The sequence below is a fragment of the Sparus aurata genome, chromosome 1 (genome assembly GCF_900880675.1).
Source record: "Sparus aurata chromosome 1, fSpaAur1.1, whole genome shotgun sequence".
NCBI lineage: Eukaryota > Metazoa > Chordata > Actinopteri > Spariformes > Sparidae > Sparus > Sparus aurata.
Window position 1 is genome coordinate 36,272,540 of NC_044187.1, and position 18,450 is coordinate 36,290,989.

At 43.4% G+C, this 18,450-nt stretch overlaps 1 protein-coding gene across 7 annotated transcripts in view; it reads right to left on the reverse strand.

The window, feature by feature from the left end:
- The window catches only part of sh3pxd2aa (SH3 and PX domains 2Aa), a 115,903-nt gene that overhangs the window by 59,199 nt on the left and 38,254 nt on the right, over nt 1-18,450 (reverse strand). For all 7 annotated transcript variants that reach the window (XM_030421706.1, XM_030421689.1, XM_030421680.1 and 4 more), the window contains exon 6: nt 17,714-17,805. In XM_030421706.1, coding sequence (XP_030277566.1) covers nt 17,714-17,805 — 92 coding nt within the window. The remainder of the gene's footprint in view (nt 1-17,713; nt 17,806-18,450) is intronic.

Consider the following 18,450-nt stretch of genomic DNA (forward strand, 5'->3'; position numbering starts at 1 on the left):
TGTGGATGTTGAGTCAGTGAACATGGGCCCTCAAATAGGCAGTGGATGTAACTGATCGTGGATTTCCCCCTAAGATTCAGGATCAACTGCCAAGTTACAAGAGCTGCCTTGATTGGGACAGTTGACCTCGTTGGCCCTTGAAACGGCCCGTTTTATTAATGTGGGACCTCTCATCTCGTCAGGTACGAAAGATTATACAGCAGCGCCCGGAGAGCACAAACTGCTCAGGGCAGCATAACCGGCAGTCAAGGTAGTGCCCTCTTTGTGCATGAGGTTAATGAAACCCTCTTCTTGGCTCTTGGCTCTTGCTGCGACCGTACTTGAGCTAATAAAGAGACACACCAACACATACGCTGCTCATGCACAAGGTCACACAGTTACACCAGTGCTTTACGAGAAGACAAGAGCGCACACATGCACAAGCAAGATCTATGTCTCATCTGAGATACAACAGCTCCGGATTCTTCAGTGTCACTATGCTAGCTCTCTTTTACTCTATCCCTTCATCCATTCCCCTGTGATCTGATGTATCTGTCTCTTTGTGACCAGCCACAGCAGATGAATAAAGCCTTTATACCAACCTCTCTACCAAGATCACTGTGTGCTAGCTACTAGAATATGCTTCATTGTTACCAAAGTGGGGCACGGAGAGACCAGGACTTGACCCCACGCCTCATCCCATCTATCTTGAGCCATACTGGACGAACAGTGTTAAATACATAGGGAATGGATATGCCAAGTCAATGGCCAACGACTTTCAATGGGTTGTGCTGCGGAGTGTCTGGATGCGCCTCAGTGGAAAGTATGCTGTGGACAGACCGAGCCTCAGAGTTGGCAGGAAATTTGCCAGGATGTTTGTCCTTTTTCGCTCGAGGTTTGCCGCAGTGGCATTAAAGATGCTGATATCCTCTGCTCGGGCGCAAAAGAATGTTTTACATTTCCAGGGAATGTTGACTGCTGCACTCACATTTCCATTTTCTTTAGTACTCCTCTCTCACAAACGCTCCTTTGATAGCTCAGACGGATTGTCGAAAATGAGGCAAGGCAAGGTCCGAAATAAGCCACATCCTCTTTACTTCATTCTCAAAGCAAGTTTTGCTTTTATGTCGTCTTTAAGAAATTGGAGGTCTAATATGGGAACATGACACAATTGGTTTCTCTGTCATACAAGTTTACATGGACAGGAAAACTTAATATCATGTTTTCTGAGTAATTAATGTAATTCCCCAACCTAAAATACTACAATAATACTATAAAACCACAGTGCATGCCTGCAGCATTCACTCTTGTTTTATTCAATACCACAAAACCCCAAACTTTCTGCATACTTACTCAAAATGTTGATTGTACACGCATAGAGCTGTATAACTTATCTCCTTCTACCTTAGGCCATGAACTAATCGATTTTCACAAATAAACCGTGATAAAATAATTGAACATTTCATTAATATTTCCCTCTATTTACTACTTAAAGTACAGGTCTGTTTATTCAGCGGTCCAGAAATGCATGTTGTACCTGTAGTGCTTGACAGTTATCCAAGGTACAAGAGACCCAGAGTGTAAGGATGCCCCCACCGTTAGTCATTACACTCCAAAGATTGTATATGTATGCTGGATGCCTGCTGGGTTAATTGAACAAGTGGGACCTAGAAAAAGGTTGGTTGTAACCTATCAAAGAGGTGAGGAGCGAGGTCAGTGAATGAGTTTTGTTTGGTGGAAAACAGCGGCAGCATTAAAAATACTTTGGTGAACCCCCCCTCGCCTTTTAAGCTTTTCCTTGCCGTGCGTGGTTTGAAAGACAAACACAACCTCGAAGCTCTATAAACAAGTCCAACTCAAGACAACGGCAGGGACGTCAGCAGTTCCTGGTCCAACTGCAGATGTCTACACAAATCACTCAGCCTTCAGATGAGTGTCTTAACTGCGGCTGTGCTGCATGCGATTCTCTCGGGTTAATTGTTCTTGATAAATGATCAGATGAAGTCACAGAAACTACAGCTGTTAAAGCCCTGTGTTAATCCTGACACATGTCAGCGGATCAATACCATGTGCTTTCACTGTTGTCGTGGAAAACAGGTCAAAGTAGAGGTTAGCTTGTAGCACATGTGGGTTAGCGTTAAACATTCACAAAGGGCTTTAGTATAACATGCCTGCATGGCATTAGCCCACTAAAACAGCTCAGGAGGCAAATATTAGTCAGCACACAAGCACATTACTCATGCTATTAACTAGCAGGTAATTACACTAACAACTAATAAGAACCAAAAATACCCTAGTTTTGAGTAGGAACAGACTCTGTTTCTACAACAGCGTAAAAAGAAAAGACAAATGCTTCCCTTGTTAGCTAAGCAGCTAACATTTACCATCACATTACGACACAGCAGTGGGAGTGCAGCTGGCTATTTTTGGCTTTATTTTCGGGGTATGGTTTTGGAGGCATCTGTGAAACATTAAGGCCAAAAGGAGGGGCAGGCCAGGGCAAAACTTAGAGTGAGGGTGGGAGGATGAGGAGGGAGAGAAGAAACACAGGGTCCCGAAGCTATTCAGTGACCCGAGTCCCTGAGGCTGAAATCAAAGTCTGCCCTCGAGGGCTGAGCAACCAGCTCCGGCTGTCAGCTCTTTTCCTACGTCTCCTGGAGGTATGGAGGGAAGGAAGCAAGGGGTGAAAGGCGACGTGAAGAATACATACTGCAGTGGTGCAGAAAAGGGTGTTTTATGTGGCTAGGTGGAATTTCAAGGCCATTTCTTTTTTCAGCCAGTAGAGGAACACTACACTGCTCCTGGTGTCTATTTGTTTTAGCACAAGTGTTATAAAGACTTTGTAGTTTTTAAGTGTTCTTCCAGTGTGAAGAGCATCCCAGATGTCACAGTCTTGATATTCATACACATTTTTTCGTGCATTTTAAAAATCTAGTTCAAAAAGGTGAGAAATTGTTACGTGCACAGATGTTTATGGTGACAACCATGAAGTTAAAATGGATGTTATTTTGACATCAGCACTCAATGACCACATGGTATCTTTTAGTGTGTGTGTGTGTGTGTCTGTGTGTGTGTGTGTGTGTGTATAAATCTGTCAGACATAGCAAAGAAAGTTATGTACATACTGAGCAAAAACATCAACAGATGGGCCAGTTGTATACATAAGGACACACACACACACACACACACACGCTCACACACATTTCGTCACACTTTTCATCACATGCTGACATTTGGTCACAGTGTACTCACTGACCACAGCTCCATGAAGCAGGAGCACTTCCATGCACATCTTATCAGTTCCGGAGCTTGGAGCTCTCGACATTGATTGTCAAGCCAAAACAGATGTGAGGGAGAATCAGGCCATGTGGTGTACGGGTCAGGCAGGTCAGCTCAGTGGTCAGCTGACTACACGTGTTTACCGTTTGCTCATGAATGCCAGTTCCTCAAATTCACATTAAACACATGAAAATGAGTCGCCCTCCTTTTTCTTTTTCACGTGAACATGTGAGTGCTGCTGAACTAGGATTATTTTGGCTATGAAGGGTGAACAAAATCAGCTTGTTAGCTATATTAATCCTTTTTAAAGTTGTAGTCTGTAATGACTTTTTTGTTATATTTGCTCAAATTTACATTATGGTCTGACAGCAGAATAAGATACAGGTCAGCTGTGTAAAAATCCACTGTCTATGGCTCCACCCAGTGGCTGTAATTTGATTTGCAAGAATTCACCGCTCCCGGATCAACACAACCAATCAGAGCGCAGAGTCTGTTTTTACCTGGTCAGATACGTTCAAGCTCAAACTGTAAACAATGGAGGAGAGCAGACAACTACAGAGCAGTAAAATGCCCCATTATTGTCCTCGTCAATGAGAAGAAATAAGGAGACTGACAAAGAAAAGAAGTGTAAAAACAAAGAATTGGACCGAGCCAGAGAGAAAACTAGGATAAATATCGGAGCATCATTTCAGAGGTGCAGGGAGCTGTGGGAGTTGTAAGGACTCAGGAGTGATGCAGAGTTAGCGGCTTTTCTGCTGGATAAGTAAGGACCCCTGCTTGATATATGTTTCATTCTATATACCACAAGGCTATGATGGCGGTGGTTACAGTAATACTCGCAATAGCACATATCACCTTACGATGTTGCAGTCGAGCTACATAGCTTGTTGGTATATCTAGCTTGTTAGCTTGTATGCTAGCTCTGGTGTTTAGCTTTGTCTTAATGGCTACTGGTTAGCAAAAGTGTCTTTCAAGTGACCGGACTGTTATAATAACGTTAGTTTGTGTTCAGGACGTCTTGAAGTGGTTGAATTGGTTTAGAGAAATAACGTTACTCATGCTTCAGAAAGGCAGCATGGTAAAAATGTTGCACCGAGTAATGATTAGCTGGTAACTCCGTCTATCGCTGTGTGAGGAATATTGTTTGTTACTCAGGATATCTACAGTGATCTGCATGAGGCACTCATCATTGTAATTTAGTTGTATTGATCAGAAATAGAGCAATCAGGGCTTATGATGTTGCTGTTATTTTGAATGCGACGTCTTGGTTATCTGGCGTCCTCTGTTACCGTGGTTACAAGCCTGCTCCTGCACAGCAGGCTCCTCTGTGGGAGGGGCTTTGAAGGGAGAGGAAGAAGGAGGGACCTGGGAGCTGTATCATTCAAATATTCTGGCTGAGTCCACTTTTTCTCAAAACTTGCAGATTTAAAGGAAATCACTAGACGAGATTAAATTGTACCATTGTTCAGTTTACATCCACATATAGAGAATAGTAAGTGCTTGAACCTGCCTTTCTGTCTTTACACGTACTGTATAACTTGCAGAATCTTCTCCAGTTGCTTAGATCTGCTTCGAAAAGTGGGAAAACTCAATTTCATCATAGTGTTGCAAGAAGAAATCTTGAAAACATGAAAAACCAAACTAATCCAATATATTTACAGCACAACATCATGATTGGAATAATTACTTTTATTTTATCCACTCACTCCAGGTCCCTGAGGTTCTGCTTGACACTGGGTGTTGAATCCTTGCAGTCTGGTATCATTAGATTTGTTTGTGGACAATTATGAGCTCTGACTTTACAAAACAAAAAAACAGACAACGATCTATGAAAGCAGTGTATTTACTAATTTACAATATATGAGTGGGCTGGCAGATAAAGAGCTAATCAATGTGTTCACATGTATCAGCATAATGGCAGCAAGCTAATGACCCTCAACAGCCCCCTGCTACGCTAGCCTTCAACACGAGTAAATTAACACTTCCCAAGATTATGGTCTTAGCCTCTTCCCTGAACACCACACCCCACTCCATCCCTTAGTGTTGCCAAATCCAGACCTCAGCCCTGACCTTCCTACCCCCAGCTCCACCTAATCTAAGCCCCTCAGGGGCCCCAACTTACCCTCAGCCATCTCCTATCTTGTAGTCCTCTTGAGCTATGACAAGGCTAAAGCCCATTGTGGGAATTAACACTCCAGATGGGGTTCAGTGACTCAATTAACCTCAATACTCTCCTGAACACACAAGTGTGGACACACTTATTGTATGCACAGACACATACAGTATGCACATACAAAAGAATGGGTGGCTGTGGAATGTTGAAGCAAACACATGCTCATACTCACAATTTGTGAATGTATTACTACATTAAGTGTCTCTATAGGTGGACCTGTCAGCCAGTCATACATGTTGGACTGCATGTGGACCTCAGTGACTCTCACAGACATGAGCAGATGATGAAATGTATGTATGAACCCTTGGGGCTATGAAGACGCAATAGTATAATTTGAGCTAAATTTACTAAATCCATTATCCCATCTCAAAATGTGTTCAAATTGTTTTATCCATCGTTTCCCAAAATCTGGAATTCTACTGGTCCAGATGTAAAGGCAGACAACGGAGTTCCTGAATATCTTCAGAGTTCTCAAACAGGTCCATATTCAGTGAGCTAAAGCGCTGTCTAAATGTGTAGAAAAGGCCAACATGCATAGAAGTAGCTATATTTTAAGAAATACCTGAGTACGTGTGGACAGGGCTGTAGCAGCTACATTCCCGAGCGTATCCCGCTGAGTGAGGGTGTGTTTCTGTGTTTGTGAATTCAACCTTTGATTTAAAAAGAGGCAGAATGCCGTTTCTTCCTTTAAAGGAAGTTTCATAGTCCCCTTTTAAATACACAGTCCACGTGAATATCAGCGAGAGAGCTGCAAACACTTACGCCCCAATACTCCACCCTCACTCTGTAACACAAACACATTATCACCTACTTATTCTTAATTATCCCAAAAACACCAAATCTGTCTTCACCCCATCAACCCTGCTACTTAGGCCATCCTCCTGTCGAGAGCCCAAAAGCTGACCAATCACACAGGTTAGCCACTTATCCTGGTAATAATCTGATAATCTTGCAGCATCTCTCTGCTCAAGGCACAAGCCAAGGTCGATCCCCATTGTTATTCATGTGGAGGGTTGTGGTGTGGCATGGTGAATGATGATAACATCCCCCATGTCTTACACTACACTGGCCTATGGGGGGCAGTGGCCAATATTTTCATCGTGGCTGAAAAGCAGTATGTGCATCTTAATAGAGACATTTGTCAACGTTATGTTCTGCAGAGGGCAGATAATGCCATTTAGCCTGATAGTTACTGGATTGCCATACCAGGCACCCAGACAGATAAAACTACTCACAGCCCACCTCCCATGCAAATTGACTTAAAAATGCAAGATGGGGGCAAAAATTAAAATAGAGGGGAAAAAAGAAAAAAAAATGTTTTACATACAGTTAAGGGAAGAGGGGCAAGGGGGGGTTTCAAGGGGGGGAGAAATTCTATCGTGTGGAAATAGATCTCACACAGAAGGAGCGGGGGACAAAATGGACTTAATACAGAGAGAAGGACAAAAAAAAATAAAGGCTGCCTGAGAAGCTGGCTAGACAGTGGATCGTTTTATAGAGGAAGAGAAGCCCTGGGGAGGTGTGCAGTATCTGGGGGTTCAGGGACTTCACTTGCAGCTGTTTGCATTGTGAAGTGCGCCACCATGTGGATGGTTACTGGAGAGGAGAGGAAGAGAGAATGCAGCTTGATGGAAAGCTGTGATTTCAAAGATCTTTAAACAACACTCACACTCTCATATGTTCATATGGAAGGGTAGCTGGCGTCTGTACTTTTCACCCCTGTTCTTACTGGCTATGAAAGAAGTTGACTCCAATGAAAGAGTTAGGGGACCATTTCTACAGTCCCTGTTCTGACTTTTTAACCATTTCTAATTTCAGTCACGTCAATTCTCAAATTATTTCAAATGTTTTTTAATTTGAGAACGTTGGCATATATTTATAAACATGAGCACATCCATACAAATACTCATGAAATTAGATTGTAATATGCTCAATTTCTTTTCCCTTTAAAGCATCTGGATAAAACAAAAATAATAACTAAAAACTGCTCACGTAACAGTTTTGATTGATTAGCATATCAATTAATAGGTCATAGCCAAAAACCTGACCTTTGGCCACCCAAATATAGTCAGTTCATGCTTGAGTCAAAGTCCAAATTTGGAGAAATTCACTCGAGGCATCCTGTTCACCAGAATGAACAAGAAAAGACAGCAGTGGGAGGCAGGTGTGGAGGAGGACGAGAGCCTCCCCTCTGCCTCCCACACCATCGTCTGCAGAATGACGCAGGTTGTTTTTCTGAGTTTGTTATTTCAAGCATTATAATATAAAAGTTTTTTCAGATCTGTTTATCATTTTGATTAGTTTATTTTCCTACTTTAGCAAAGTAAGAAAAAGCAGCGTTAATAGCAACTACACTGTATGGACTGTGAATGTTGTGTGTAAGTGTGTTTATTAAGATGTCACTTCTTCAGGGTTACAGGCACTTTACTGATCTGCAGTGGAAGGACAGTGACACAAAAAGATCCTCAAAAGACATGAGAAGACGAGAAAAGAGTTTCCACAGACAGACACTCGGATTAGAAAGAACTCTGAAAAATAAATACAACAACACTACAACATTTCTTCTCTTGGTAATCATCTTTTCTTCCTTTATGATTCCTTGTGTGAGTCCTTGTGGGGGCCCTAACCCACATGCTGGAAACCAGACTTACCCTCAGTTTCCATCAGACCCCTGTCTATGACGTTATGTGTGTGTGTGTATGTGTGTGTGTGCAGCGCTATTTTGTTCTGCTCTCCACGCTCAACTGAATATCCCACTGTGAGCGTTACAGCAGCAGCTGATACAGTAGACCACCTGAGATTTTGCTTATTTCGTCACACTCATGAACACTGTGCTTCGACCGTAGGTGAGTAGGCTGCGTACTTCATTTGTAAATGTACTGAAATGTTCAACGTCGTGAAGTGAGACATGATCCCAAAACAGTGCGGGGTGTTTTATTTTGAAAATTGACCGTATCTACAATGCTGTTCCAGTGTGCGACTTCCTGCCCGGCGCGACCTTCTCGTTTCAGCTTGACACGATTGCGGTCTGCTGCTGAGATGCGGCGTGGTTGCAGCTGGTGGAAACATGAGCACTGACTGGAACGCGGCCGTCAGTCCCAGTGGAATCTTGGGGTTGGAGGGTATATCCTGCTCTGTGGGAGACTGGGTGGTTCACATGTGTACCAAAGGGCCCGAAATGTCTACAACTGTGTAAATGTGTTTTCGCACAAAAAAAAACGTCGTAACGCCGTTATGATAAAGTTCGTCCTTTGATATCAGCTTTGGCACCGCAGGGGAGATATATTCATGTTTTTTTGTAGTTTATATTCTGCAGGACATCTCAATGCATCAAGAAGCAAACAAAAAGACCAGAGATCCAGCTGAAGATCCATTCAAAATGCATTAAACATCAAGGGCACGCAGCTTCAAACAGGAGCCCCTGATTGCACAAGAGTGACATCAGCCTGGAGTGTGACGTCCCACTGAGCCGCAGTGCTTCACTCAGCCGACAGGGGTGAGTATCTCTCCGACACAAACAGACAGCGGGGAGAGGAAAGTGCGGCCGACGGTGGGATCTGCGCAGGCGTCCGTGTGCTTTCTGAGCTTTGATTGATGGGATTGATTCCTGCGCTGCACTGCGAGGCTCCTGGCTCCCTTTTCTAATCAGATCATAGTCAGAAAATTGAATCTTACATGGCAGAGTAGGAGAGACGTTGGTCATTGTGAAAGCACGACTCCTTTAATGCGATTCTATGGAAGGTGTATGAAAAAAATACAATGTCACAGTTCGATCCACTTACAAAAAAGGCACCGAGGCCAGATTTTACACCTTGCTCTAAGATAAATGCCAATATATCCGCTGCAGCGCATATTGATCAACTTTAAATCCTCTCCAGCCCGTCAGAGTGCAGTCGGATGGCATTGTGCTCTCCTGTTCGTGACCTCTTCACCTCACCTTCAGGATCCTCCTATCCCTTCATCACCTTCCTCCGTTCCCAGGAAGAGATGCTGTGGGCAAATTTTCATCACCCTGTAGCTGCCTGCTCTATTCATCCCACTCATGTACAGTCAGGCCCTCCCGAGGCGATTACTGTAAGCAAGCTGAACCCCACCTTGACAACACCCTGTGAGTAAGTGTGTGAGGAAGCGAGCACGAGTGAGTCAGACACTGCGTCGGGTGGCTGAGCGGGTGAATGAGTGCATCCATGTAAAATGGTGGCAGGAGAAAAACAATAGAGCTGAGCCGGTAGAAAGCAGACAGAGGGGAGGCGCACCGAAATAACCTGACAACAACAAACAGGCTGCAACAACAAGCAGGACCAATTTAGTCCTGACAAAAAAAAACAAAAAAAAAAAAGCACTCAACTATTTCCCTGCCTCTGTATCTCTATCCATCTATATCTGACGATGAGCCAAAACATTTTGAAATCTAACTGCATGAGGTGCGAGGCCGCTCCGCTGAGATCAATAAATACTCACAGACGAGCGCACATACATACACAAACACCAGACCTCCTGCAGGCCACACGCTCGGCTGACCACTCCTCACCACTCTGACACACTCTGAGTGTTTAACCCTGTGGACGCCACTGCTGCCCGCTGCTCACGTTGTGCTGCGCAGTCTCCAGTGAGTGCTATTGATCCTAATAGTAAGGGGAATGGAACTGCTTATCCATTAAGGTCGAGTTAGTCTGTCGCCTGTCTCCTGCTCGCTGCAGACGGAGTGGAAAGGACAGATGACTGGGAGGAGAAAAAGAAGGTGGGAGACTGGGAGGGGAGGAGGAAAGATGGAAGGATGCTTCTTAACTCCTGGACAATGGAGAGGGGGGAGAAGGAACAGATGGGCAGAGAAGCTAAATAGCCTAGGTGAGGAAAGAAGGGGAAGAGGTAGCAGAAGAGAGGATGAATTAAGTAAGCTTACTGTTGTGGCACCTTCACAGAGCAGAACATCGTAAAATGGATCACTGTACTACAACTAAACGAAAACATTACACAAAGTCAGGTCTAGACAGATAGTTCTGTAATGTCCACACATCTCAGGTCCATAGGGTTTAGAAGGCACAACCTCAAAGCACAGTCTCCTCTAACCTTAAAGGGATATTCCGGTGTAAATTTAATCCATGGTCTAAATCACCGTGAAACTGTGTTAGACTCCCTCTCGAGAGATCAAGTTAGCAGACCGCTAATTTACAGAGTTTTATCAACCTCAGAAACGACCGCACGACAGCAATACACTGCAGTAAATGGATCCAAATATAAACCGCCACCAAAAAGCCACAAATAATGCTCAGAACCGCACCAAACTTCAGCAACAGTACAAATAGGGTCTCAGCACATAGTCCGGGGCATCTAACCTCCGCTAGCTTAGCTAGGGAAGCTATTGGGAAGCTAAAAACAGATTTCAACTGTCCTCCATCAGCTTCCGGGTCGGGGAAGTCTCGACGCGACGATTACTGAGTGCCATTAGAAATGCTCAATTCCGTTCTTTTTCCTGTCCGCTCTCGATAATAACTGTTATAAACTGGCAGGTAAGACACATATGAACTTTGATTGCTTTTCCATGGAGTCATAATCATACATTTTCATCCATGAGCCGCGGAACTCTACTGCACTCGGTAATCGACTCGTCGGGACTTCCCGTCAACAGGAAGCTGCTGCAGAAGAGAGGTAAATTTAGTCAGCTTTTCAGTAGAAATCCAGCTAAGCTAGCGGAGGTTAGATGCCCCGGACTATGTGCTGAGACCCTATTTGTACTGTTGCTGAAGTTTGGTGCTGTTCTGAGCATTATTTGTGGCTTTTTGGTGGCGGTTTCTATTTGGATCCATTTACTGCAGTGTATTGTTGTGCAGTCGTTTCTGAGGTTGATAAAACTCCGTAAATTAGCGGTCTGCTAACTTGATCTCTCGAGAGGGAGTCTAACACAGTTTCACCATGGTCTAAATCACAGTTACACGGTGATTTAGACCATGGATTAAACTTATACCGGAATATCCCTTCCCATAGAGTGAGGAACAATCAGCAAACCCTGATCAGAAGACCTTGGAGACCTTCTAGTGACGCAGAGTGGCAGTAAATCTCTAACAGAGGTCGGCAGCTGACCATGATGATCTGTCATCACAAGAACCTTGAATTGAATTCTGAATTTACAAGAGCCAGCCAAAAGAAATCAAGATCGCCTGAGACCTTTTTGATGACTTTGTCAAAAGCTTTGAACAGCATATCCACCACTTCATTCAGAGGTGTTCTGCCAAGTGGGGTGAAGAAGGGAGAACAAATGTCAAATGTGGACCAGCATCACCATGTCAGCTTGAGAAAGCAACAGACAAGATCTGCAGTGTGTGTCAGATGGAAAAACATGAACAATTTAAACACTTACAGGTCCAGTGAGCAGGATTTAGGGGGATAAATAGAATTATTAGGATTATGTTTTCATTTATTCACCTGAATCTAAGAATGATTGTGTTTTCTTTGACTTAACAATAGTCTTGTTATATCTACAGAGGTGGCAAGTCCTCTGAACAAACACTGAACAAACTTTTAACAGCTACATTTAGAGAAGAGGAACTTTAATAACTAAGAAGGGGTTCCTGGAAGTGTTGTCATGTTACTGAAATCTCTAACTTTGCTACAATAAGTTAAAAGATATTGACATTCAAAACCATCTTTTTCATTTTTGTAGGAGATAAATAAGGCAGGGCTTGTGTACTGTGTGATAAGCTTGACAGCATTTAAGGTAATTGGGTGTGAGGAGGCGGTTCTACAGGCGCCCTGCAGAGGTCTGTGTGTGTGTGTGTGTGTGTGTGTGTGTGTGTGTGTGTGTGGGTGTGTGTGTGTGTGTGTGTATTGCTATTTCATATCTGCACAGCACATTTATGTTCATTTGGTCCATGTTGCCATTTTGTGACAACAAAAAAAAATAAAAATTATGTTAAGCTGAGATCAAGCCGAGTTTTCCTGAGATTTAAGCTCACTGTTTGGCATTAGCTACATTTAATTGGTAAAACAATCAAAAGAATGTGAGTCAGGTTCCAGGTTGATAACACGCCCACATTCATTATCTCTGATGAGCTCTGTTTTTAATTAGCAATATAGAAAACACTGAGGTTGTTGGCATCTGGTTCAATCCGCTGAAGCTAATTAACATTACCTGGTTATAGTGCTTACTGGTAGCTGCTGTGTGCTCACAGCCAAAGGTCATTTGTAAGGTAGAGGAAGCGTCACTCACTGTGATCGTGGATTGTGTTTATGAAGGTCAAAAACAGAGTCAGAGTGATGAGTGGTGGGACAAACACCAGGATCAAGACTACATTTGCACTTGCTAGCGTTTGTCCCCAAAAGTGGCATAAGTCAGAACACACACAACCCCGTTTGCTGTATCTATAAATGGGGAAACCCAATGGTTTTGAAGGGAGGGGACCAACCTGCACACACAGCCAGATCAGCTGTCCAATCAAAGAAGAAAATCAAAGAAGTTCAATAATAATGATAACAATAACACACAGCGTGGGAGTGTGAGGTCACTCTCCGCCCAGGCTGTCTTCACTCCACTAGTGAAGGCTATCGTTTCCTGACATCACCACATGGTCTTAATATTAGAGGCCTCTATGTAAACCAAAGGCTGTAAAGAGAAGACAAAGAGAAAAGTGTGCACTCTGTCAGTGTCCAGTTATAACACCTGGTTGCTACAGTTCTTCAAGCCTGAATTTGTTCGTTCATAGATTTGATAAAATGTCCAAATCTAATAAGGATCAGTGCTGACAGTTGATTAATATCACAAACTCACATCAAGTTTCAAGGTTGAAAACCTTATCAGGACACTCCTAAGACACACAAATCTCAGCATAAAGTCATGCAAATACACACATAAAGAGCAAATAGAGGAGATGTATATGGTCAGGAGTCAATATCAGATCACTAGTATATAACAGATGAGCTGACAGGACACACACTTGAACACACACACACACACACAAGCCATGATGGATTGATATCATCCGTCAGCAGTCCATCTTTCCCAAGGATTCCAAATCACTTTTCTTCCCCTGCAGCACTCAAGACACGTGTGCATTTGGACACAAACATTAAAGAACCCACACACTACATACACACACACCCCCAGTCCAAACTTTAAATCAATGGCCAATCTCATTCCTGAACACCCTCCCTATGATTCATTTTTGTCCAGCCCATGCATTATGAATAGGGATTGGAACGAAGCCATCCAATCTCGCCCCAACACAGATCAAGTCCTCTGGATCATTGACGTCTTGCTTACCATGAACTGAGCAGTCGTTTTCCTTTTTTTACACAGAGCGGGCAGTTCAACCTCATGAGTGTTTTCTTCTTTTATTGAGACCGAGAACGCCTGCAGGGACACGGAGTAGCCAGGGGAGGTTCTGGCTCCATTTGATCTGAACTGACTGGAGTGGAGCACTTACACTATAATAACACCGTCTCCGGGTTTAAAATACACTGCTACTTCACAAGATGATATGTAGTGATAGTCCACCGATCTGTCATCTAACTCCTACAACACTGGTGGATTCGTAACAGCTGAAAACAAATGAGCACAATCGATACAGCGCAGCCAAAAATGGACCTCCTTTTTTTATTTGTCATATTCGTCATCCTGTCCAAAGCCTACATACGGATTTAAGATTTAAGGCCTGAACACCTGGTATAGCTCTCGAAAGCTGTTCCTGCTTTTTATCTAATCACAAGTTCCTTGTATCTCTTGCTGACAAGAATGTGATGGTGCTCCTGTGATGTGTGGAGTTCCTCAAGTGTCCTTCCGCGGATCTCTCCTTCCTCTCAGTTAGAGCAGTTTGATTGAGTCTCTCTCATCACGATCAGGACCCCGGTGGTCCATGTGGTGAATTTTCTTTGATGGTATCCTTGAAGGATATTTGTGAACTTCGCTAACTTCAGTGATATGCAGCATTTATTTCAGTGGAGGGAAATTACATATCTAAATTGTGTCTGTGCACCACTGTGCGGTGAGTGCAGTGTGCACTCAGATGTATAGTTTCATGTCCCGCGAATACTGACAAGGAGATTGATGCCAGTTCTGTATGCACCAAAATACACTGACATATACAGAACAGAGAAGGAGAAGAGGAAAGAGAGAAGATGATGCTTACAGAGAGAAAGAAAAGAAGGACTGGAAGAGGTGAAGGGTATAGGCCAATTGAGAGGCAGGAGGAGAGACACTAACAGAGGTGAGAACGCAGGCGGGGTGGAAAGCTGTATGGACAGCGAGGAAACGTAAGCTGTTGGATGAAAGAATGACTGCATCTGCGTTGGTGCTTTCTTAACTTGATTCAGCGTATTTAAATATACGAGCCCGAGTTGATACAAAGAATTACAGGAGTGAGGAAGGAGGGGAGAGGAGAGGAGAGGAGAGGAGAGGAGGGGAGAGGAGGGGAGAGGAGAGGAGAGGAGAGGAGAGGAGAGGAGAGGAGAGGAGAGAAGAGGAGGGGAGAGGAGAGGAGAGGAGAGGAGAGGAGAGGAGAGGAGGGAGGGGAGGGGAGAGGAGAGGAGAGGAGAGGAGAGGAGAGGAGGGGAGGGGAGGGGAGAGGAGAGAGGGGAGGGGAGAGGAGAGGAGAGGAGAGGAGGGAGAGGAGAGGAGAGGAGAGGAGAGGAGAGGAGAGGAGAGGAGAGGAGAGGAGAGGAGAGGAGAGGAGAGGAGGAATATAAAATACAAAGCAATAGAAGTAATTGAAATACAAAAACAGACATAGCCTGGGTCTAACAAGACTACTCGGTTGCAGTGCCTTGGGTGCAGCTGTCTCGGTGCATACAGGAGCACATTACAAATGAATAGTACAATACTGACATTTGAGATTTGGAGAGGAGAGCGTGTTCTCTAATTAAAAACTACCCAAAGGGGCTATCTCCTGCGATGAAACAAGTCATTCTCCTCCTCCCACTCTCACATCCATCAACTCTCTGTAACCCCCCCACCACCACCACAACCACCAACGCCCCTTCTGCCTGGCCTTGAAGGATGTCTCAACGAACCACGAGAGCAAGAGCTGATTTAGGAACTGAATAGAAAGTGGGAACAGGCAGAGGGGTAATAAGCTTAGTCACGGAACAATCATTCTGGATTTTTGAGGCGATGTGTCCAACAATGACATGCAGAAGATGCTAAAATCCATGTCTCACAGAGGGGTGTCGATCTTGAGAAGAATCGTCAATCAGCAAAATGATTTATTCATCGACAACATCGTGTCTGCATGCTGAGCAAGTTAACATACCGCATGTGTGTGCATCCATCTGTGTCTGTATAGACTAATCCTGGTGGTAGGCAAATGTAAACAAGCCATTATATCACTACAGAGGCATCTGAGTTGTGAAACTGTAATTTATGTAATGAGTTTGAATTTTGGCTGTGCAGCTCCTGCCAAGGAAATCTGCAACCCTGCTAAATGCTGACACACAGTCATGCAGTTTAAACTAGCACTATACACTGATTTCTAAAAAAGTTGGGACGCTGTTTAAAACATAAATGAAACGGATTTTGATGATTAGCTAATCCTTTTTTACATATACTTGATAGAACACAGTACAAAGAGAATATTTTCTTATGTATTAACCTCGTGAGTTTTGTAAATATCTGCTTATTCTGGATCTGATGGCAGCAACACGTTTTTAAACAAGTTGGGACAGGGGCAATGGAACTGGGAAAGTGGTGGAACGCTCCAAATACACCTGTTTGGATCATTCCACAGATAAACAGGTTCATGGTAACAGGTGACAGTACAGTCAGAACCCCAGATTGACTACCAGGCATCCTAAAAAGGTCTACAGTACACAAACACATAACAGCAGAACCCTTTTCTCTGACTTGTGATTTAAATCTCTTATCCAGCAGTTAAGTCAGAGCTTTCACGGTCAGTATTGTACTATTAATCGCTGCTCACTTTCACAAGACGGTGTACAATAGTTACTGTAATGTCTTGTGGCTCTTCCTAGCACTGAGCGTAAAAACAAGCCATAAAGAGCGTGTGGCTAGCTCATGTTGCTAACGGTTATCTAGCTGATTATCTCTGATTTGTTTTTCTTGGTTTAAATCCCTTATCCAGCAACGAAGTCTGAACTTTGTCCTATGTACCGAGTGTAAAAAAAAAAGAGCCATAGCTACCTAAAGTAGCGAGTGGGTAGTTAATGTAGCTAACAGTTAAATAGTGATGTTAAGGATCAAAAATGCTAACAACACTGGATACAGAAATGAACGGTAAACTGTTAACAATACATACAAACTGAACTGTGAAACGTTAAGTATCTTAATTATATTAGGAAGAGCTTCCAAACATGAAAGTGATGCACACTGTCTTGTGAAAGCTCTGACCTCAGTGCTGGATAAGGTGATTTAAATCACAAAAATCAGAGGGAGGGTGACTGGTTTGGATAGTATGTGTATATGCAGAGCTCTTAAGGAAGCCAGTGAGGCTAGCTGACAGGCTAACCTTGCTAGTTAAAAAAAAAAAAACCTATGTCATTATTTATATGATCAAAATGCTAAAAAAAAACACAATACACAAAAACAAACAGTTAACCATAAACAACACAGACAAAGCAAACTGTGAAGTGAGGTGAAGTATTCTTACTAAGTTACAGATGAAAAAAGCACTGAGATAACTACAGCCGTGTACTGTTCGGTTGGCTGCATTTTGTCGGGCGGATGTATGTCACACTAATACGTGAAAGTGGAGAATACATTCAAACAGTACAATGTCTGCCTCAGAAATGTCACAAAATGGTAACAGTCAAGTTAACTTTATCCGGTCAGCTGTACCACTGCAGCTATGACTGTGTCACAAAAGAGCCTGACACGTAAACCAGACTGTGGATTAGTCTATACATATACAAGGTTCGTACACATTTTTCAAGGTCAAATTCAAGCACTTTTCAAGCACTTTTAAGGGTCATTTTTAAGATTTTCCAGCACCTTACTGCTGGGGTAAAATACGTATCTAAAGGAATATATATACTTGTGATTTTTTTTCTTCACTTTTTATCACAATTATGTACATTGTATTATGCTGTAAACATCTAAAATTATATTCTATAACAGCAAAAACTTCAGAAATTAATTATCCAGTCTGATCCCAATTTTGTGAAAGACACAGAGTTATAATGTCAAGCACTTTCAAGCACTTAAACTAAAATCCAAGCACTTTTCAGACCTTGAAAACACAACATTGAAATTCAAGCACTTTCAAGGATTTCAAGCACCCGTACGAACCCCGCATATACAGTATGTGTACACGTGTTGGGGTTTCTCGCGACACTCACTCTACTGGGGGGTTGATGTCCTCGGCTTTTGTTTCAAAGAAGCGCAGCACTTCCTCACTCTGAGAGATCTGAGGGGGGAGTCGCACCAGTGCCTGTGGACAGCAGGAGGAGAGAATGGAGGGGTTAAGAGACAAAAGCCTGCGATGGAATTAGTCATGTTCTTCATTTAAACCATCACAGTTTGGGCTCCCTTCATAATTCATTCATCGGATCCTATACCACTGAGAGCCTTCGCGGTTGTGGTTGGAGGGACCGTGCCGTGCTGTGCACCCACACTTGGCTGGACTCCCACACTCTCCAGAGAGCAGATCCTTTGAGAATACTGGGTAATTACGCTTCCTCTCTGTTGTTCGACTCATAAACAGGATGTAGGAAGTAAGCAGTGCAGCAAACTCCATCGCTGAGCCAGAAACACGGGCGTGCTTTAGCAACTGTAAACATCGGAGCGCTTCAGGTTATTTGGGTAATGAGGAAGCCTTTGCCTGTGCTGTGCTGAGCTAAGCATCAGGTTCTTTTCATATGGGTGTAATTGCTTTTGGTTTTAAAAAAAATCTTTTGGTCCCAATTACAGTGGCTAACCTTTCCTAATGAAGGCCAGCAGAACTGTAGGCATAGAGACAAACACGAGAGGCCACATTTGGTTGAATGCACCCTCTCCCTACTGCTAATGTGGCTTTGTGCCAAGAAGAAGGGAAGGAAGGAAGTGGGGAGGGCATGACGGAGGAAAGGATCTGAAT